At 28.9% G+C, this 23,843-nt stretch overlaps 2 protein-coding genes across 2 annotated transcripts; one reads left to right on the forward strand and one right to left on the reverse strand.

Moving 5' to 3' along the window:
* Positions 1 to 13,179: 13,179 nt before the first annotated feature.
* LOC107467923 (phenylalanine ammonia-lyase 2) lies at positions 13,180 to 19,782 on the forward strand. Its single transcript, XM_016087150.3, has 2 exons — positions 13,180 to 13,707; positions 17,828 to 19,782. Exons 1-2 carry the CDS (start codon positions 13,322 to 13,324, stop codon positions 19,575 to 19,577), a joined length of 2,136 nt encoding a protein of 711 aa, XP_015942636.1. The 5' UTR covers positions 13,180 to 13,321; the 3' UTR covers positions 19,578 to 19,782.
* Positions 19,783 to 21,984: 2,202 nt separating this feature from the next.
* LOC107467907 (uncharacterized) lies at positions 21,985 to 22,422 on the reverse strand. Its single transcript, XM_016087130.1, has one exon. It carries the CDS (start codon positions 22,420 to 22,422, stop codon positions 21,985 to 21,987), a length of 438 nt encoding a protein of 145 aa, XP_015942616.1.
* Between the last annotated feature and the right edge of the window lie 1,421 nt (positions 22,423 to 23,843).

The following is a 23,843-nucleotide window of genomic DNA, read 5'->3' on the forward strand; positions in this document are numbered from 1 at the left end:
GTGCAAGTTTTATATTGTATGATATGTTTTTTTTTATATGTGATGTGTATTTTTTTGAAGAAGATACGGAGGTACATAAGACTTTTTTTTTTATTTGAATTATTAATGTAGCCGCGTTTTCAAACAAAGCTAAAAATAAAATATTGAGTATCGGAAATTTTGGCCCAGGCCCAATGGACCTTGAAACATCGTCGGTTATCATTGGCTACATATTATGATGATAGACCAAAAACATAAACATAAACCCGTGTGTGCTCATTCATTTATTTAGCAACCACTTGAGTTGGTCGAGTGATTAGTTAACTCTTAACTCTTAAATAAATGCAGCCGTCTTGTAGAAGATGAAGGTAACTCGGTGCTGCCTGAAGTGAAAGGAAGGCACATTCGGAAACATTTAAGTATACTCACTCTTGCCTAGTGTTTTCTATAATCTCTGTCCTTTTTTTTATTTATAGAAAATATTTCTTACCATGCAAGAACTTCCAAGATTTTAGTTTTACAAGTTTTTCATCATTATTTGGGTATTATCGGTTCAAAAGTTTTTCACTCTCTTATAAATTGTATATACTAGTATTTTTACTCGTAATATTATTACGAAAATATAAATCTTTTAAAATTACATCGATCTTGATATTATAGATTATGACACAAAAAATTTATATCATTAAATTACTTTTATAAAATGGTCGTAAGGGACAAAAGTCCCTATCGACTAAAAAGACCAGAGTCTTAAACAAAATTAAATAATAAATTTTTTAGTTATTATTTTCAAATAAAAGAGTTTAATTTTTTTACTTAATTTTAATATTCGTTATCTAAAATTTAAAAGAATTTAACGTGTATATTTTTATATTTGATTAGATATTAAGTTTATTGCACAAATAGAAATAATTAATTTTATGTTTATTATTTAAAAATAATATTTTTCTATATATATAAAAATATAATTAGATATTAACGTAAAAAAATTTATATTGATAATTATAAAATTAGCTCATTTTTTTTAAATAATTAAATCTTAGTTTTAACTTTTAATCACAACATTAGTATTTTTTTAAAATTATATGAAATAAATATTTAAAAGAAAATAAGTGTAAATATATATTAAAAAGATAAGCAGTAAAAATTTAAAATTAAATAACTTTTTATTTAAATTATATTATGTTGTTAATTTTATTTTTTGTAGAACATAAAGGTAGAGAAAAATAAAGAATGTGAGAAAAGAGAGAGAAAGATAAAGAAAAAGAATGAAAGAGGGAGTTTGTTAATTTTGGAAGTTAAAAATTTTTTATTTTAATTATAATAAAAATATATTGTGATACATTTTGATTTGTCAAATTACTAATATAAAATATGAATTATAAATTATATATAGACTGTGAAGGATGAATAAAAAAAAATAGAAAAAAGAGAGAGGTAGATAAGAAGTGCTAGTGTTACTTTAGGAGACAAGAAAGCGTGACAAGCTATATGTTCCATGCGTATAAATTGAATAATCTGTAAAAAATTAAATCAATCTAATAAGGATGTAAATAGAAGTTAGATTTGCGTACATGGACTTCATCGAGATTCAAAAGTAATAGAATTCTCTAAATGTGTAGAGCTTAGTTATTCCCTCAATCAAATCAAAGCAGTTCGGGTAGCTATGATGTCCTTGTTGATGAATCGACCGTTTTATTTAATGAATCGGTGATGAAACATACAACTGCTTTTTATTAATATTCTTCAATATTTAACGGGTGTTGTGCAAACAAAGACATGGCTGGATTCTATCTCTCAAAAGTTTGATTATTGAAGGATTCCTCAGTAAAGCAAAGAACAAGTAAATTCAGATGTAGTCGATTTTACGTGAAATTGATAACGAAAAGCGGTTAGATAATTTGATTGATTTGACTAAAATTTTATCTAACAGTTTTCAGTTATCAACTTCACGTAAAGTCGATTATATCTGAATTTTCACCTATTAAAATAACTTAGTCATGTAGTATTATTATTTTTTCACTTAATTATTAAAAAAGGAAAAAGCCAAACTTCCATTGACACATATAAAAATTCTTACTTTTTAAGAATTAATAAAAAGAGAAGGGAATAGAAAGTAAAAATGAGAAGAGATCGGGTAACGAATCGCCATTTTCAACTGTAGTCTGGTCGTAAAAAATTTCAATTATTATTAATAGTAAAACATTGTATATATGGTAGATAAATGATAAAAATATAAAATCAAATTATTATATCAGTTTGTAAATGAAATAAATTTATGTTATACATAATTATTTTTAAATGCAATAATTAATTTCGATTTGATTCATTTCAAATCAAATTATATTAATTTTAAAATATTTTGTTTCAAACACACTACTAAGTTACAAACGAAACAACAGTTTATTCCCACCAAACATACATCAATAGATTACCTTCTGGGACCTCTCTTAAGAAAAGGGTCAAATCTAAACACCAAGCTTAAAATTATTGGACATTTAGATACATCATACCAAGGTCTTAAATAGAAACAAATAATATTATTTCCCATGGTTACAAATGGAACTTTAATGGTCACACAATCTATTTATGAATCAATGAATTGGTCAACATGCTATATAGTCATTTAGTGGAAGAGTTATGGGGTCAAACCGGCATTTAAAAAGGTGGGTTAGGCTACTACTTCCAATAATTATTGTTGTTCTCTCGCAATGACTTAATAATATAAATAAAAAAATATAGGGCTAGAGACAAGGCATTCAAGGATTATTGTTGGGTATCTACAAAATGTAATAAAAGTAATTTATAATTATCTATTTTATTTTTTAGTGTAGTTGAGATTTGTTTAGGTGAAGTTTTAAAAAAATATTTTTTTAATTATCTTTTTTTTTTAAATTTTATAGAAAAGTAAAGGTAATATTATGTTTCGGTATCTCATGTAAAAAGATCTTTTTATTTATTAATTATGTTAAGATATAATAATATAAAAATATTTTTTGTTTATTTATTATATAAAAACATCTTTTTTTAAAAAAAATTAAAAAAATGTAAATTATAACTTATCAAAAATAAATTTTATTTTTTAAATTTTTATAAATAAAAATAATAATTTTTTCTTAATTTTTTTTTAAAAAGGTAGAACTAATTACTCCTCTTTGTAGAAGCATAATGGAAAAGCAAAGATGATGCTCTGCCACATTGAACTATTCAAGATACCTTAACGATGATTGACGAGTAGAAAATGACTAACAATTAATAATAGGAAAAGGTGAGATGCATTTGATTTTTCTTAGCAAGTACATGATCCCAACAAAACGGAAGTGATAATTATAATCGGATAGATATGAAGTTAGTTTTTTTTTTATTAAAGATAAAGAGACTCAAACCCTCACTTTTTAGATGAATATAAAAAAATTATATCATTTAAACTATCATCTATTATTAACAGATATAAAATTAGCTGAGTCGAAATATGTAGGTAAAGTTGGTTTCAAGAACGATGGTGATCTTCTTTTTGATTTTTTAATTTTGGTGACTGAGATGACAGTCATATATATTAAAATAATTTTTAAAATTTTAATTACATTAATTAAGTCTTGATAAAAGTGTACCGCGATAAAAAAACTAACATAATAAATTATTCGATAAAAATTTTATCATTATTTATTATTTTTATTATCAACAAAATTTTATAATTTTAATATTAGAATTATTTATAGTAAAATTATTTTTTTATTTATATAATTATTTATTTTACAATAACAATTTAGACTTAAATTTTAATAGATTTTTATAAATTAAAATTTTTATTAGCTTTTAAATTAAAATTTTATTCTCATTATTATTTATTATTCTCTTTATCAACTAGATTTTATAATTTTAATATTAGAATTAGTTGTAGTAAAATTAATTTTTACTCCGCCACTGATGCATGTGAATAAGCTCACAAATTACTTCAGAATTTAACTCCACGCATGCCACTGTTTACAGTTTGGAAATGTATTCTTAGAGAATATCAAAATAAATATAAATAATTTTAATATGTAATACATGCACGCATGTTTCTTTAATTCCCTCCTTCTTTTTAATAATTTCAAATAATTAAAGGAAAATAGTAAACTGAAAATTATTATTCATGTGTGCATGTGGGAATATGCGGATCCATAAATATGAAGACAAGATCACAAGAAGAATTTGGGATCTGGCGTGGGGTTGTGGGTTCTGTCGTTGGTTACCTACCAACCACATCACTTTGTTTTTATGTCTAAATAACCCAATCAAAAAATAATTACTTTGTTGACTATAATTAGGCATTAAATAGTATATATACACATAAAAATATATGGACTATGTGATGAACCTAAATATGAACAACTATAGGATATACTTAAGAAAAAGTCTAGGACCAATAATTTTTGTGTTTTTTGGCAGTACTTAATTATCAAAACAAAAGTGAGTGATCTCTTATCATTATATGTAATCTCACACCATTAAAAATACTATTAATGACTAATTAATGATTACAAAACACCAAAATTACTGCCCTTAATATTCCTCTATACTTAAAACAAAAAACATTTCCATATAAAAAGTACATTTTGTTATGCATCAAAGTAATGGGCCACACCAAATAGCTATAATATAGTTACATAAATTCTTTAACAAGATTTTACCCATCTTGATTCTTAAAGAATTTTGAACTAGACATTTTAATCTCTAATTAAAATTAATGACTCGATTGGTCTCTAACAATTAATTCCGTCAGTCACTTAGGTTTTTGGCTCCGTCAACTTTAACGAAAGATAAAATGGTCCCTGACAACTCTAACACAGAACAAAATGATCATTGACAATTCTAACAGGAGACAAAATAATCCCTGACCTCTTTGTTCGAAAACGACACCGTTCTTCCCCAATTTTTATCTTATCTCGCATAACCTTAACATTCATACTTTCCTTTTTCACCTTCACAGTCTTCTTTTTCTTCCTCGTCCTCAGTTCCAAGATCAAGCCATTGTGTAACTGTCACGCGTGTCGCACTTAGCTCAACATGTCATGGACCACACACTTCCTAAATCTCTGTAACTAGTACACTCACCTCCTCCGCACTTCACCCATGAGAAGCATCCACTTCCACGTCCTTGATAATAGCATCACTTCCAACCCCAACAACGTCCACCACATTCTCAAAACCAAGTTCCACAACTACCCCAAGGGCACGCCTTTCTCCACTCTCCGATAAGTAATATAGATTGTTGGACATTAGGAATCATGATAAGATATTCTCCTTCGACATTATATATGCAAATTCTCATTTGAAAATGACTCTGAGTGCTTTATTCTTTCTTTTCTGGAGTCCAAGTTGACAGACTGTTTTGACCTCGCATCCAAACTATCAGTACAACGAGCAATGTCACCGTTGCCGCTCATATGAAAACTGAAGCGATTACTGAACATTGGTTCGGAGAAGAAGCTGAAGGAAGCAATCGGAGTAGTGGACAATATGGTCATGGAGATGATAGGGCAGAGGAGGAGGGAGATGGCGACGACGATGACGGGTTTTAACAAATCAGACTTGCTGTCTAGATTTATGGGATCCATCGAAGACAACTAGTACTTGAGAGACATAGTTATTAGTTTCCTGAGTATAAATTAGTTGATAACAAGTTGAGAATTTTTCATTTTGTGAACATTGAAGTTGCAGAGTGTGCATTGTGTAGCTTGAAGTACAGTGTTAGACTGTTAGTATTATGCGAGATATGATAGAAATTGGAAGAGAACAGTGTCGTTTTTGAATATAAGAGGTCAGAGACCATTTTGTCTCATGCTAGAGTTGTCAGGGACTATTTTGTCTTCCGTTAAAGTTGACGGAGCAAAGGACTTAAATGACTGACAGAGTTAATTATTAAGAACCAATCGAGTAATTAATTTTAATTGGAGACTAAAGTGTCTGATCCGAAATTTTTTGAGGACCAAAATAGATAAATACTCTTCTTTAATTTAATGTGTTTTCTTTTTCCACGCCCCTTTTTTGTTTCAATTTTTCTTCAATCTATATATACATCATCACTACGTTGGTGTTGTATCTTTAAGCTTTTTCCTTTTTTTTTAATGCTGTTGTTCGATTAGGTATTATCAAACAAAGAGTTGAAGTAAAAGAGTTTTTGCTCTTGTTCCTTTTATATGTATATAACCAATCTGATTAATTCTGTTTTATTTCCTTTTCGATGGTTTTGATTCATGAAGAAACTTTCCTTTTAATTACTTGTCATTGTTATTGAAAGCTTTTCACCAACCCACTAGCTATACCTACAAGGATTGCTCGTGATATATATAGCAATATTATTAACAACAACTATTTATAGATCGTTTTAATTTGTATCTTTATTCTTTATGGAATATAATTTAATTAGTTAAATTGAAGATATATAATATGCACCCATATATGACAATTAATTAGGAACATTACAAAAAGAATTGTAGATCATTGCTATCATTAAGTAATATATGACATTTGACTAAAACATTATAAAAGCTTGTAGATCCTGTGCTATAATTAATAATTTTTGTTTTTTTTTTTTTTTGTTAAATGTTGTGTTCTTTGTCATTGAGACAAAAGAATGAAGAAAAAGGAAGGGATAAAGAAGAGGAAAGGGATGAGAATTTGATGAAAAACAAAGGAGTTGAGCTAGCTAGACTTTTGTTATAGATTAACTTTTTACTCTGAATTATTACAAAATGGTAATCCTTTTTTATTAACTAACTTCACTTACAAACCCTTACTTATAAGTGTTACATCGGCTCTCTTCTACCTAAGGCTCAGTTTGAGTAAATAACTTAAATAAGTTTTTTTAAAAAAAGAGTTTAAAGTATAAAATTTTTTATTAATAACAGCTTATAAATAAGTTATTTTGTAAGTTATTTTGTGTTTGAATTTTTAGTTATAAAAATACTTATTTTAAAATTGTAGTGTTTGGATAAATAACTCAAAAAATAATTTTTTTATAAAAAAGAATGAATATTAAAATAACGATGATAATAAATACTTTTTAATATTGAATGTTGATTTTACATAACCTAATCACTAATAAATATAAAATGTGTGTCAATGTATATTTTGTTGCTGATTATTATTTTTTTTACTCCTATTATAACTCCCTTCTCTTTTATTGAGGTCAAGAACTTTCTATAATTAACTATGAAAATAATAGCAAGCTATAAAATCACATGTAAAAAAAATAAAATTAAAACTGAAATTTCATACCACATTTAAATACAAATTTAATAATAAAAAATAGAGTGATAAAATGATAAAAAATATTTAAAAGGAATATATGCAGTAGGTTATTCAGATGCAATATTGTCTGAAAATGGTGGTGGAAGATCAATACTTCTATCAGATGAATCATTACGTGAAAATGGTGAGGTTTGGAACATTGCGTGAGATTGTGAGAATGATGGTGGTATGATGGTGGAAGGCCAGTGCTTCTAACAGACCTTGCATGAAAATGGTGGTGAAGGGTCAGTATTTTTTACAGAGTCAAGAATAAAAGTAGATTTTTTTGTTTTAAAATTAATTTATTTTAAGTAAGTGGTAGAATGACTTATCAAAAAGTAGAGAAGTCATATATTTCTACTTCTTCAAAAGACTATAAATTAACTTTTTGATAAATTAAATTTTTTTTAAATGATGTCAAATACACAAATTACTTGTGACTTTTGATAATTTAAAAGTCAAAAAAAGAGTAGCTTCTTCTACTTCCCAATCGGACTCTAATTCTTACATGAGTGTTGTCAGTTGGGACTCCATACTAACTACAAACTAAACTCATTCAACTAGTTAACATTCTTCTTCAAGTTGTAGTTTGAGATAAATTGCAATTTGCCACTATGATAGAATCCGAACCAGGGAACTCAGAAGAAAAAAAATTGAAGAAGAATTGTAATGACATAATCAAGTAACATTCTCCTTTAAATTTGGAGTGTATATATCGAGTAATTCAAGTTTGAAAAAATATGTCTAAAATAGTCTTGGAGATAATAGTTTGGAGAGGATGTCAATGACTTGATCTTTGGTTGAAATTAAAAGTAACTTCATTATATCAGAAATAATTTTTTTTTGACAGTCAATTTTAATATATTTCATTCTCTCATAAAATATAGAATTAGCAGCTATGTAAAGTATTGATTGACTATATAAAATTGAATTTTTTCTTTAAAAGCTCCTAGTTAAACTTTTTTCTATATATATTTATGTACGTATTTTACTAGTTGACAAATAATGTTTCAATTCCTTTAATTTAGATACGTTTATGTAAAAGTTAATTTTGATTTATTAAGAATATAAAATAGTATTTTATTGGATAGCACAAGAAAGAGAACTATAGTAAACCATTTTATATATGGTTTAATTTAATTTATTTGAAATCTCAAAGACAAGCTAAGGAGGCTCACACCACAACTTTCTTCTACCAACTGTAAAGCAACTTTGATTACAATGGGGGTTGGTGAAGGTTTCTAATCATCAACAAGTGGATCAGATAATAATAATTAATATGAAATGAAAACTTATTTAACTATTCAAGATACCTTCATGAAATGAAAGCAATTATTCCAATAGAAAACCCGCATCCGAATCTTATTATCAGAATTATATTTGACTAATTACATTAGACAAATTAAAATAAATACTTCATAAAAAGTGTGTGTTGTTAGAGTCTTTTAGAAATTTCTTTTTCTATTCTCAGAACTCAAATTCGACAATATTTAATTTGCCTGTATCCTTAGTTAAATATTGTATACGTATATCATATCGGGAAACTCATATTATTATTATTATTATTATTATTATTATTATTATTATTATTATTATTATTTAGCATCTAGTCACAAAGACATCATCATATACAGAGAATGAAAAACCCTAATATACAACAGTTTTTTTTTTGGGGTTCACTTATTTTAAGAAGCTACGATACCACATTAAAAGCTCATACATTATGTCTCTCACATTCATTTATAGCTTCCATGACTAATTTTTACATTCTTAATGATTTGGATGTTAGAATATTTACACAGGCACACCTAAATCTTTATTTTTTAGAAAATTTAAAATTTAGAATGAAAATATAATTTCAAAAAGTTGATTACTATTGACAGAAAGAAATTAACTCCTTAATTAAACTTATAAAAATAATGTTCAAAATTAGTCACTAAATTTTTTAACATGTGAATTGAAATAGTCCATTACTTTTATAAATGACCGTACTACTTTCGTTAATGCAGTGCTGATTGTATTAAGGGAGAAGAGAAAAGTTAATTATAAAATCAGTAACTAATGTAATTTAGTTGGTTAGTTTTTGCTGGTATATATAGAATTAGTTAGAAGTTGCTAGTTCTTCTTGCTTCTTGGTGTATCAGCATGTCTTAGGCAATGCCTATATATAGTACTAATATCTCATTATGGATTGAATGAAATTACATTTGAATTTTCTTAACCTGTATGTCTTTGATTTTTTTCATAGTCAAGGAACTTTTTTTGCTCTCTACTTTCTTTTTTTTCTTTTTTCAATTTTTTTTCTTTTGCTTTGTGATGTTTTTCTTTTGACTTCTTGTTACATTTTTTATAATATCAAAATTTTATATTCGAAAGAGTTCAATTCTTGATGAAGTATAAAAGAAAAAAATAGCATAAAGCAAATAAAAGAAGAAAAAAAAGATCTGTGTAAAAATCAAATAAACTTAAAAAATATTTACTTAAAAGAGAGTATTAGAGATGATATAAATATTCATAATATGGTATCTAGAGACACCATTTCATCTTTTGATTCACAATGAAAATTACACTTTCTCATTTAACAAAGAAGACATTCTCATCCATTATCGAAAAATTCAATGAAGACAACTACTTTATTTGGAGGTATCTTGCAATTCTTACTCTTGAGAGTTTGGGTTTTGAAAATCATCTTGATCCAACAAAAATTTCTAAACAATTTACATTAGATGCTAACCAAGTTGGGTTGGTCTAGTGGTTAGCTCACTAGTCCGCTTAAGCAAGTGTCGGGGGTTCGAATCCCGCCTTGTGCATGCAGCAACCCATTGGCCAGCAGCAAACTCTTAAATGGAGCTCAGTACCGCGACGGATTAGTCCTTGACCTGTCGAATTGGGGTTACTAAATCATAAGAATTCAAAAAATTGGCGCCAACATAATAGACTTTCCACTACTTGGTTGGTTGCTTCAATGACAAATTACTTTAAGAACAAAGTCATTTATTTATCCGAATTTTATGAAGTTCGAGACAAAATTGATGAATATTTTTAAGCTATTTTTTCTGCATGTGTACAAAACATCAAGATTCAATTAAAAATATGTAAAAAAATTAGTTTAACTATTGAGTTTTTTGCCAATAAAAATATCTAACATAGAATATTATGTCCTTATACACGTTACCAACAAAGGAGTATAGAAAGAAAGCATATACATATTGTCTAAATGAGACTTTTTCTCTTGCAATTTTGGGAGGATACATTCATTACATCTACCTACATCATTAACATATTACTAACAAATATGCTTGATAATAAAAGTTCTTATAAAACTTTATTCAATCAATCACCAGATTTTACTTTCTTTAAGATTTTTGGATATGCATGCTTCCTCTCTTAAGACGACCGTATAAGAGTTATAAGTTTGATTATAAATATGAAATTTGTCTATTTCTTGGTTATGATTCCAATCATAAAGGCTACCGTGCATGACCAAAAATAATAAAGTCTATCTTGCTTAGACATGTCAATTTCATTGAAACTTTATTTTCTTATCATTCTATGTTTTACAATTCTAAAACAAAGTCTTCTTTAGATTAAACAGATCAAAGTTTAGATTCCACAAAATTTGAAATGCAAACATTTCAATACCAACCCTTCTTATACAGACCTCTACTCCACCATCCTCTCCCACTATATCAGAGTCACTAGAAACCTCACCAACTTTAATTAGTACTTCCTCCGATAATTCACTCAAATACATTTGTACCAATACTAAGCCAACAAATATTAGAAAAAATATAGAGTATTAATAAATTATTTACTAATTTATTGTCAATTATAATTAATTATTATAGTTTAAACATATATATAAAGAGACACATCTAAAAAATACATTTATAAAAATATTTCTATTAGATACAATCATAAAAAAGACATTTTTATTAGACACATATATAAAGACACTTTCATTAAACACAGTTATAAACAAGAGTTAACAGAAGTTGACAGAAATGCTGTTAATAACATAGCGAAAAACTGATGGCCTTTAAAATTGTCTGATAAATTTTAAAAGATTTATTTAATCATTTATAAAAAAAGACTATTTTAATTCGTATTAATAAATTTTTCGAAAAATAAAAAACCGTACAATTTTACATATTAACTTTAAACTGTTGGGCTAACCGTAGAGATTTTGAAAAGGAATTAAGTGAGATAATATAAGATGAGAAGACACCACATCTAACTCAAAACCTTAAGGTAGTAAGTTAATAGATCTCTCATCTTATAAACTTCTCACTCTTCCTTGTTTTCTTTGGAGTTGGACTAACTTCGTATACTTCTACTTGCAACGTTAACTTATATATTTTGTAGATCCTTTGTCTATCCCTTCACACTGAATCACCGTATCATCGACGTCCATTCTGGTCTATATTCTATATACCGGAACAATATTTATGTATGATCAAAATGGATTTATTATATAAAGCAAAATATATTACGTTTTTCCCTCCACTAATCCAATATTAATCATCATAAGGATAGTATAAAAAGAAAATGTTGCTATTTGGTGTATTATTAGTGGTGGTTGATTTTTATATTTTCTTTCTTCCCGCATGGATCAATGTCTTTTAACAAAATGAAACGAAACCACATGTGTCCGACTGTCCGGCCAAGAATTTAGGCAACACATTATTTTGGGCAACCTTGCATTACTACTCTCATTGAAAATTCTCACCATTAATATAATAATTATATTGAGCCTAAACATTTGTCATTTTAATTCAATGACGTGGCAACCCATACTTCATTATTGTTGTACCAATTTTTATAATTTGTATTTCTTTTTTCTAAAAATAGGGTTGAGTATTGAAATGATTATTGATTGCTGGTGTAATTTAATAGAGAAATATCATCAAATAATTAATTAGTTTTCAGTGCAACACTATGTTAATACATTCATGGTTATAATATTAAATTTTGGTATGACCTATACACTAATATTCTAACTTTTATTCTTTATTCTTAGATTGAAGTTTATTTGGTTATCCAAATAACCTAACATTATTGTTGGTCATTATATTTGAACTTTTAAAATTTCCAAATTTAATTATATTTGTAGTTTATAGTACTTTCTAATCATATGTACCTCTTTCTGTTGACTTATTATATTATCATACGTTTTTAATATAATTAAATTAATGTAACTCCGTTAAAAGGAAATATCATATTATTTTTCTGTAAGTTATAGAAATATCTTTTAATATAATATCTTAAACAACACTATTAATTTACTATCCCAATTATTGAATAATCCACATTTATGTTCTATTACTTTAAATTCGATTAATCTGATCCAATCATCAACTCAATTGAATTTCACATTAGAGTTGGATCTTGGCCTCCTAATAATGATTATTTTTCAAGTAATAAACTCAAGCTTAATAATTGAGATGTCTATCTAGTTAAGAAATCAACGTATCTTAATTTAATACTGAGTCATTATTATTTCGAGCGTTCCTCTACCCTCTTTCTCAAATCTCAACCCACCAACCCGCACTTCCTTCTCAACTCACTTTCCTTCTTATTTTTTCAAACATGGACTAAAATTAATATATAAGCCTCAAAATAATAATAATAATAGTAATTAATAAAACTTGGATTCTGATTTAGATTTGGATTGGACTCAGCACTAACACTACCACCACCACCTACAACAACATAAGTTGTGTTGCGAAAGCTACTACTCACACTTCCACGTGTCTCCATCATGAGCCTCCATTCCCATAATCATCCAACGGTCACCTCGTGTTCTCAACTAACCCATCGGCTTACCCACCTACACTCAATGTCACCAACCCCCTCTCTCTATATATATAATCCCCCACTTTTTTCCTCTTTTTCTCAGGAAAATTTTCTTAATTTCCTGCAATTCCCATTAAGAAAATTTTCCACTTTATCTCATTTCATTTTTATTTTTTTGCTATCACAAACCCAAGGTGGTTCTCTTATTTTTGTTGTGATCATCATCGTTATAGTCACATTATATTATACATATACCAACCACTTTTTTTAAATGGAGAATTCGAGCAGCAGAAACGACTCTTTGGGCCTCTGTAATGACAGTCATGACCCACTAAACTGGGTCATGGCTGCAGAGGCCCTAAAAGGTAGTCATCTCGACGAGGTAAAGCGGATGATAGAAGAGTACAGGAAGAAGGAGGTGTTCTTGGGTGGCAAGGGACTCACCATATCCCAGGTGGCCGCGGTGGCCATGAACGACGATGGTGCCGTGGCGGTGGCTCTGGCGGAGGAGGCACGTGCCGGGGTGAAGGCAAGCAGTGATTGGGTGAGGGAGAGCATGGACAAAGGCATGGATAGCTATGGTGTCACCACAGGGTTTGGTGCAACCTCACACAGGAGAACCAAGCAAGGTGGTGCCCTTCAAAATGAACTCATAAGGTAACAATTAATTGAATATTAATTACATTGGTTTTAGCTAGAGTTTCCTTTTATCAATTGTCATTAACACTTCTACAGTTGCTAGAATTGACGAATGCATGCTAGCGTACTATATATTTTGGTAAAAATTCAGGTGCAGCCGATTTCACTTTACGTGAAGTTGATAGTTGAGAGTCGTTAAAAATTTAGTCAAATTGGTCAAATCATTCAGCGGCTCTCAGTTATCAACTTCACGTGAAGTCGACTGCAACTGAGTTCCGCCCAAAAAAATAAAAGGAAAAATTTGTATTTGTAAATCAATGAGTTTGATGTTTATTTGTGTGATAAGTGAATATTGTGATTGTCGTTACTTGGCGGTAGGTAGGTTATTAGTAACGTGCTATAAGTAATTATTAGGTGATCGACGAGGTCATGTCCTAATTTGAGAAACTTTATTTTATCGGTTTGTAGATTTGACATAGGTGTGAATTCTTTTTGCTTTTTTAATGTTATTGTGAATATTAGTTGAACATGAAAAATATGATGGTGTTTTGGGGGTCGGAATCTATAGGATGTAGGCCACATATAGTGCAAGATGTTATTAATGATGTTAATATTTAATAATGGTAAATAAATTTTATTTGGGCTAGATTTTTGCAGGATAACAACTAATAAGTGGAAGTACATACCATAATTGATATTGAATAGATGTATGTTCTATATATTATTTTTCTATTTAATAATATAAAAATGTTTAAAAAACAATAAATATCAGCATAAATTTGTCCAAAATTATTTTATTTTATATTTATTAATTAATTCTAAAATAAATACATAATATTAGATGAAATGAGTGTATAATTTTAAACTATTATCTTTTTAGGATTACTCTTAATAATAATAGGTGTTATTTAACTTTCTTTGTGTTTCATATATTAATTTAAATTATTTTAACAAAAATTCACAAATATCTTTTATATTTATTAATTATATTTGCCATTTAGACATTTTCTGTGTTTCATATATTAATTTAATTTATTTTTAATATGTATTTTATATGTATTTTAATATATATTTTATATTGATGATTGATTTTGATGATTATTTTAATATGATTAAAATATTTTACTCTCTAAACAATTTAATTAATTTAATTATTTATCTTTGATTTAAAATTGTGTGGACAACGCTAAGCAAGACTTGTCTTGTGGGGTTGAGTTTTTTTATTTAGCTGATATATGTTTTAAGAGTAAAAATTAAAATTATGAATTCAAAATTTTAAAAATTATATATATAATTAAACTTTTAATATATTTATTATGTATTTATTAAAATAAAAATTTTAAAAAATACTAATAATAATTTTAAGATGTGTTTATTAAACACATGATAGCTAAACTTTTTTCTTGAAAAGTTAAGGCACAAAATGTTAGGTAAGTAAGATTAGTGTTCATTGGTGGAACAATAATATCCCATACAATAATCAGTGTGATTTGTGAAGAAAGATTGACAAAATCGTTCTCTTAATTGAATACGTCATTTGTGTGAGACAGAGACACCTTCCATTGGAGGATCTTTTCCTGTTCTCACACTGTACAATGACCCAAGTGCCCCGTTTGTGGGGTCCACTCCAGTTTGGATTAATAAAAATTAAAAAGTTAAAAACAAAGTTACAAAAAGAGGCCATCCAACAAAAATGAAACGCTGAACATATTTTGTATTCATAAAAAAGTTTAGCTAATTTGTTTACAGAAACATGTTAATTTTATTATTAGTAAAAAATTTAAAATTTTTAATAAATANTTTATTATTCAGATTCATTATTTTTATTTTTAAATTTTTAAACAGGCTGCTACATGTATTTTTTACAGAAAATATCTTATAGCGTGTTATTTTATTCATTACATTTAATAACAGGCCAATTTTAATTTTAAAGAATATTACACTTTTATACTTTTTTTCAAAGTTCATTATTAGTATATATTCGTCCTAATTTTTGTATCTATATTTGATATTATTTGATAAATTTCTAAAATAAATTATGTGATAGTACTTTACTATTTTCCTTCAAAAATTAGAATATTCAAGTAATACAACATGCATATTCACATATAGTTTTATTATTAGATGTGATTATTAACAAATAAAATATTTTTAAAATCATGGGATATATATTAAAGATAGAAATATTTTTATGTGATGATATATGATTAGATGAATGTTTTTTGCAATAAACAGTACACTATTAAAATTAATCTCATATAAAATATTTGAAGTAGTTTTTAAAGCATTTTATAAGATCTTAAAACCTTTAATTTATACCACCCCTCCCTCTTCTTAATTCGAGTTTTGAAAAGATTACTTAATTCTTAGCTTTGTGAGATGTAACGTAAGAAAAGGTCAAGTGGGTCAAGATAAAGAAAACTTGTCTAACTAACAATGGTACAAAATAATAAATAAATTAAAAGGCTTAGTTCTAGGAGGATATCTGACTTCCATTTGTGGCTTTTTTTTGTATTGTTTTGTTTTTGCTTTGGTGTACGTATTATTCCATTTTTAATTCAATCCAACCTTGATCTTGAAATCTTGATTAAGATAACGGTTCTGTTACGTTACCAACAATATATCTGCCAACTTCTGCCAACTCTTATTTATAATTGTGTTTCATGAAAGTGTGTTCGTAGATGTGTCTAATAAAAATGTTTTTTTTATAACTGTGTTTAATAGAAGTGTCTTTATAGATATATTTTCTGGATGTATCTCTTTATATATGTATTTAAAATATATTAATTACTAGACACATCTACAAACACACTTTCATAAAACACAAATATAAATAAGAGTTGGCAGAAGTTGGCGGATAATATATTGGTATCTATACTTTTCTTTTAAGATAATACTTAGAAAAGTTATATAAACCTTTTGTTTTCTTCGTTGTATTTTTGTTTTTGGATCACGTATATACGTTAATAAATTCAACACGCATAGTTAGAAAAACCAAATTACCTGTATCTCTCTATGAATAAGTTTTATGGATATCACAATCATAAACTTGCATATCACAATCATGGATATGGATGTGGCATAATATAATTAAAAATTAGAGGCCAGAAAAAATAGTGGTAGTTAAGTGAGAAAAAGGGGAATAAAACTGTAAAGAAAAAATATTTTGTTATTTGGACTAACACTAATTAATTTCGTTTTTTTTTCTTTTTACTAAAATTGTTGCCTTTTAACTTTCCCCATAAGTTTATGATGTGATCCCATTAATTTGTAACCGATATTATGGATTTATGGTTATTCCATCTACATGGAAGCCTTGGAACCACTCATGTCACAACTTTACTTGATCCATATTTAATACTCCATCCCTCTCCAACACACAAATCCGTCTCTTTAATTAACTGTCAATATAACAAAGTTCTACATAAATTTGTCTATCAAAATTAGTAATAACAATAACAAAGTTAAATGAGTATGATTGATTGATTTGTGCACTTATTTTCAGACTTAGTTGTTCTTTCTGCAGTACATAATTAATATTTTTGTACTTAATTAATAATATAGAATTATAATTTTTTAAAAACTATGTTTGTTTGGTCTTGGTCTCATAGATTATGGCAAAAAATTTAGAACCACTCTACAAAATGATCTTAGAGCAAAATTCTTTATTAGTAAAAAAATTAAGTGATAATTTTTTAATTATCAGTTTTTTATAAGAATCTTAAATTTTTTAATCGTAGGAAAGATTTTTTTTACTAATATTTAAAAAAAATAAAAAATCAATTGAATTTATTATTTTTGTCCAACACTTTTAGCCATCAATCCAATTTTTTTTTTATCTAGCAATTCAATAATATATTTTTAGCCTATAATTTTAAATATTGTTAGCTAACGATTAACCAAAATCAATAAATTTAGCTAGTCTTATAGTATTTTTTTAATATTTATTATCTAAAAAATTTAATAAATATAGTTTTACATTTAATAAGAAATTATATCATGAATGGTTTATTGGGTCAGTCTCATTGAACATACTAGTTTGACTAAGTCAACTTGTTCGCAGCTTCCTAGGAATCATTACATTATGCATTTTGTTTAATGAATACAATTTGACCATTACTCCATTTTGTCAAAACAGATTCTTGAATGCCGGAATATTCGGCAACGGCACAGAATCTTGTCACACATTGTCCCACACAGCAACAAGGGCAGCCATGTTGGTTAGGATCAACACATTGCTCCAAGGCTATTCCGGAATCAGATTCGAGATCTTGGAAGCCATAACAAAGTTCCTCAACCACAACATTACACCATGCCTCCCTCTCCGCGGCACCATCACCGCCTCCGGCGACCTCGTCCCGTTGTCCTACGTAGCGGGCCTTCTAATCGGAAGGCCCAACTCCAAGTCAGTTGGGCCTAACGGACAACTCCTCAATGCCAAAGAGGCCTTCGAGCTGGCCGAAATCAACAGCGGTTTCTTTGACTTGCAGCCCAAGGAAGGTCTGGCTCTGGTCAACGGAACTGCAGTTGGTTCTGGCCTAGCTTCGATGGTACTCTTCGAGGCCAACATACTCGCCGTCCTCTCGGAGGTTTTGTCGGCGATTTTCGCGGAAGTTATGCAGGGGAAGCCGGAGTTTACCGATCATCTAACTCACAAATTGAAGCACCACCCTGGTCAGATTGAAGCTGCAGCAATAATGGAACATATCTTAGATGGAAGCTCATATGTTAAAGCTGCAGAGAAGGTTCATGAGATTGATCCTCTTCAGAAGCCGAAACAAGATAGATACGCTCTTCGAACTTCGCCTCAATGGTTAGGACCACAAATTGAGGTGATTCGCCATAGCACGAAGATGATCGAGAGGGAGATCAACTCTGTAAACGACAATCCATTGATCGATGTGTCGAGGAACAAGGCGGTGCACGGGGGGAACTTTCAAGGGACTCCGATTGGTGTGTCGATGGATAACACCCGGCTGGCCATAGCATCCATTGGCAAACTCATGTTTGCTCAATTCTCCGAGTTAGTTAATGACTTTTACAACAACGGTCTGCCTTCGAATTTAACGGCTAGCCGGAATCCGAGCTTGGATTACGGCTTTAAAGGCGCGGAAATCGCCATGGCTTCATACTGCTCTGAGCTGCAATATCTTGCAAACCCTGTGACAAACCATGTTCAGAGTGCTGAGCAACATAACCAAGATGTGAACTCCTTGGGATTGATCTCATCAAGAAAAACAGCAGAGGCAGTTGATGTATTGAAGCTGATGTCATCAACTTACTTGGTAGCGTTGTGCCAAGCCATTGATCTTAGGCATTTAGAGGAGAATCTGAAGAACACGGTGAAGAACACAGTGAGCCAAGTGGCCAAAAGGGTGCTCACAATGGGGGTAAACGGCGAGTTACATCCGTCCAGGTTCTGCGAAAAGGACTTGCTCAAGGTCGTGGATCGCGAGTATGTGTTCGCCTACGCCGATGATCCTTGCAGCGCAAGCTACCCTCTGATGCAGAAGCTGAGACAAGTCTTGGTTGATCATGCTTTACAGAATGGTGAGCAAGAGTGCAATGCAAGCACCTCAATTTTCCAAAAGATTGGAGCTTTTGAGCAAGAGCTGAAGACCCTTTTGCCCAAAGAGATTGAGAGTGCAAGAATTGGAGTTGAGAATGGAAATGCTGCTGTTCCTAACAGAATCAAGGAGTGTAGATCATATCCAATTTACAAGTTTGTGAGAGAAAATTTGGGAACAGATTTGCTGACAGGTGAGAAAGTTAGGTCCCCTGGCGAGGAATGTGATAAGGTATTCACCGCTATGTGTCAAGGAAAATTGATTGATCCAATGTTGGAATGTCTAAAGGAGTGGAATGGTTCTCCTCTTCCAATATCCTAGCTCCACTGTTGCTTCTCCTCTTCTTGTCATGTATACTTTCTTTTTTATTTATTATTTTTAATAGTTCATGGACATGTATTTGAATGAAAATGTGATAGCTAACTGTATGTCTCTTTAAGTTTTCATGTATGTGCTCTTTGTCAATGTAATTTTAGACCTCAAACAAGAAACATTGGTGTGAATTGAAGAATCTATGTTTCTCTCATTTATGGTATTTTAATTTTTACCCATGTTCATTAATAATTGGAGATCTTTGTATAGTTTGCAAGGACTTAAAAGGGTACATAGGACAAATGGTTTTATTTCTTCCTTTTTGGACCATTAAATCTTTTCTATATCAGACCAAAGTACTATGCGCCCTCGGCTAGCTAGCCTGTTTTCTTTTCACCTTTCCTTATTTGATTAAACATTCAACTATTCAAGTATAAACATGTACGATGCAGCAAATCTAAAACCTAGAAATCATAAGTTGAAAGATTCACAACTCTAGCTAGTTTGGTATATATGACATTAAAGGCTGCGTTTGTTTCTAAGAACATAGGACAGAACAAGACACTAAGAACAGGACAAGACATTGATAGACAAAGACATAAAATTTTGTGTTTTTGTATTCTATTTGGTGATAAATTAAAACAAATTATGAAAATTCAATTTATTTTCATTTTTTTTATTCAAAAATTTTGAGATAAAAATATAACAATCAAAAATATAATTATGAAAAATTAACAAGGATAATAATGAAAGAAAAAATAAAAAATAAATTGTGTCTCTTGTTAGTGTTTCCGTGTCCTTTCTGTCAAAATGGACACAAAATACATTAATTCTATGTCTCTGGACACATTGTCTCTGTCCATGTCTTCTCTGCCAAACATAATTTTATGTCTCAGTGTCTCTATCTCAGTGTCCTGTCTCTATAAACAAATGCAACATAACATACATTGGATTATACATTGGATTATTCTAGTTTTTTTTTCTTTTCTGCCACAAGTATATTATGGTTATGCTACCACCCTACTAGAGGTAGACATTAGTATCTTTGATTTCATTTGTTTATTACTTTTCTTTATTGTGGGGATAAAAACGCAAATATCACATGATCAACCCATGTGTATAATTATTTGTATAACTATCACAAATAGGTATGTTTTGGACTTTGTGTACTTTAGGTAGTTGTACACAAATTAGTTATTCAGGTAACATTATTGTAGGGTAAAAATGAGATAAAAATTTTTATAGTTAAATGGTTGAATACAGAGTTTCCATAAAGTTGTGTGCCTCATTTAATATATTAAATCAAATAAAACACTATTATTAAGTTTCTTGTCAAAAAGTATTGGCCTTCTAGTTTTTGAAAAACCAAGATAAATTATTCAATAGCTAATAATTAATAAGTATATATTGTCTACGGTAACAATAGTAGTATAGTTCACATAACACACACGTACAAGTGATAATAATGACACTGGATAAATATAATGAAATGAGCTAAACAAATAGAAATAGTTTTTAAATTTAAGTGCCCATATATAATATTGTGCTATACTATATATTAACTTTTAGATAAATAGATAAGTTAAACATTAGTCACTTTCTTAAAATTAGAATGTACACCAGATTCAGTTAACATTTAAAAGTACTTATAATAATAAAAAACAGTACTTAGATAATTTTTACACAAAAATCCCAATAATAATAAAAGACTAAAAGTACTGAGTTTTACTATAGTATTGTCAATAATAGCTAGCAATTATAAGTAAATTAACTTTCTTATATACATTAACAACTACACATGTATGTATAAGGCTGGTAATTTATACTCTATTTACGGGGGTTGTCTATCCGATCCGCTGCGAGTAGGATAGGGTGTAGTGTGAGTTCGCCTACGAATAGAGTAGAGTACTAATAGTTAATAATATTATAGTAAATTAGTTGATAATCATATTATTTATAATTTTATGTTAGATCTTTTAAAATTTTATTATTTTTAATTTTAATTTGAACTTAATTTTTTATTTTCTATTTTACTAATAAGTATAACATTTAAAAGGTTTGAATTTTATATTTGCTTGAAATCTTTTTTATTTTTTCTGCGGGTAGGATCGAATAGGATAGGGTTTAGAATTTTAGGATGCGGATAAAATTAGGGTTGAGAAATTCTCAACTCGCGGATAAGATAAGGTAGAATTTTAAAAAAGTTTTCAACCCATGAGTAGGGTTAGAGTAGAATTCAAACTCTACCCTACCCTACCCATTCCAAGCCTATAAAAAAGCTACTAGTTACCGTCCATTTATGTACACATTTTTGCTAGGAACAAAATATACATCTTCCAAATAATTGTATCAGAATTTGACCATGAATAGAAATTCTCATTGCTATATACAAAACATATGTGAATACATAATACTACTAGAAACAATGTAAGAGGCTCTGATTATGATGTTGGTCATCTTCAAGAGTAGTAGCATTGCGAAGAATGTTTAGGAAAATGGTCTCATTGCAAGGAATGCGAAGCATATTATTATCGAATCCAAACACGTCCTCAGCATGATCCAGCAATGCCTTAATGAGTGGATTGTTGAGTGTACCTACCTTGATCACAAATCTCTTGCAATCTTCACCTACATACACAACTAGGTGCCCTTTTGGGACATCTTTTGGTACATATGAACATGATGATGATAATGACTCTTCATCATTTTGGAATAAGAAACAATATCCAATCCACATGTGATCAATTTTTTCATGGATTATTGCACATTTGATGAGAAAATTAGCCTTTACCTTTCCCAATTTAGTAAACCCCCTTAGCCAACTTTTGAGAAGTTTAACCTTCATGACCTTCATCATTTAATGAAAAATTTGTGGTGAATTGAAGTAGAAGCAAGAGTGTTGAGGTTTATACATGCAGAGATGTAGGCAAGAGTGTTGAAGTAAAATTAAAATGGACTTATATATATAAAGGATAATATAATGAAGAAAAAAAAATGTCTAGATATTTCTAAGTGCTCAATGCCAAGACCTTCTCAATATTTTAGTATGCAAAAATTGTACTACTATATATGATTTGGCTCAAGTATATTTAATATATTTAATTTAGTACGAGTTGATTTTTTGCATACATGAATTGTACGAAATACCAGCTTCTCTTATTGTGTGTAGATATAAGTGGTTTTTATAAGGAAGTTATATACCCCACACGATGGGAGTGATAGGAAAAAGGCACACAAGAAAGATAATATTGTGCTGGTTGGAACATGCACAAGCTAAGGGAAAAAAAAATAATAATAATTACATCAAAACACAGTGTGATTAATCTCTCTGGAGATATGATGAGAAGGGAATGAATAAATATAGGATTTTACTAATATGATATTTGTAGTATCAATTCCGCTAGAAATTCAACTTTTAACACTTAATTTTGTGACAAATAATTCAATGTCATGCACAATTTTATTATTGCATACAATTTCATTCGAAACATTGAAAATTTTATAAGTATATGCTTTTTATTATTACATATTCATGTATCACTCTAGTAGAATATGTTAGTTGAATGCATGTAAAATAATTATTACTAGCTAAGAACTCTTCGTTCTAAAGATTTCAAAATAATACATACAATTATTTCTGTAATCATTATTAGTAGTTCTAATAATAACATAGATAATAATAATAATGTTATAACTAATTAGGTGATATGCCACATTAGCATTGATCACATATTTGTTTATATGCATACATTCAAACACATGCATGCACAAAATTATGTATCGAATTCAATGCATATAGATCCTTTTAGGTGGATATGCAAATCCAGATAAAAACAGCAGCCAATAGATTTTTGTTCCCTAATTGGCACAAAACAAGAGATCCTCATCATGACACACACACTATTTTTTAAGAGCCAACAGATCTGCTAAAAATATTGATGGATTTTATCCCAATCATTTTAGCTATCTGCCAATAATTCAACACTTGAAGTACAAAAGTATATATGGTTAGAGGTTGGCAAGTCATTACTTCACATGGTGTATATATAAATATACAAAGATATTATTTATACGTTAAAATCAATTACTAAAATTAACTATTAATATATTTATGTATAAATATATGTGTGATTTAATTTATTTTTAATGTATATTTATATTCTAACTTTCAAATACAGTTTTTTTCAATTCTCTAATTCTTCTTCTTTGTATACGTCTACATTTTAGATTAGAGTTTAATTTTAATGCACTGAGAGTATAAAATATTTTATACAG

The sequence above is a fragment of the Arachis duranensis genome, chromosome 9 (genome assembly GCF_000817695.3).
Source record: "Arachis duranensis cultivar V14167 chromosome 9, aradu.V14167.gnm2.J7QH, whole genome shotgun sequence".
Lineage (NCBI taxonomy): Eukaryota > Viridiplantae > Streptophyta > Magnoliopsida > Fabales > Fabaceae > Arachis > Arachis duranensis.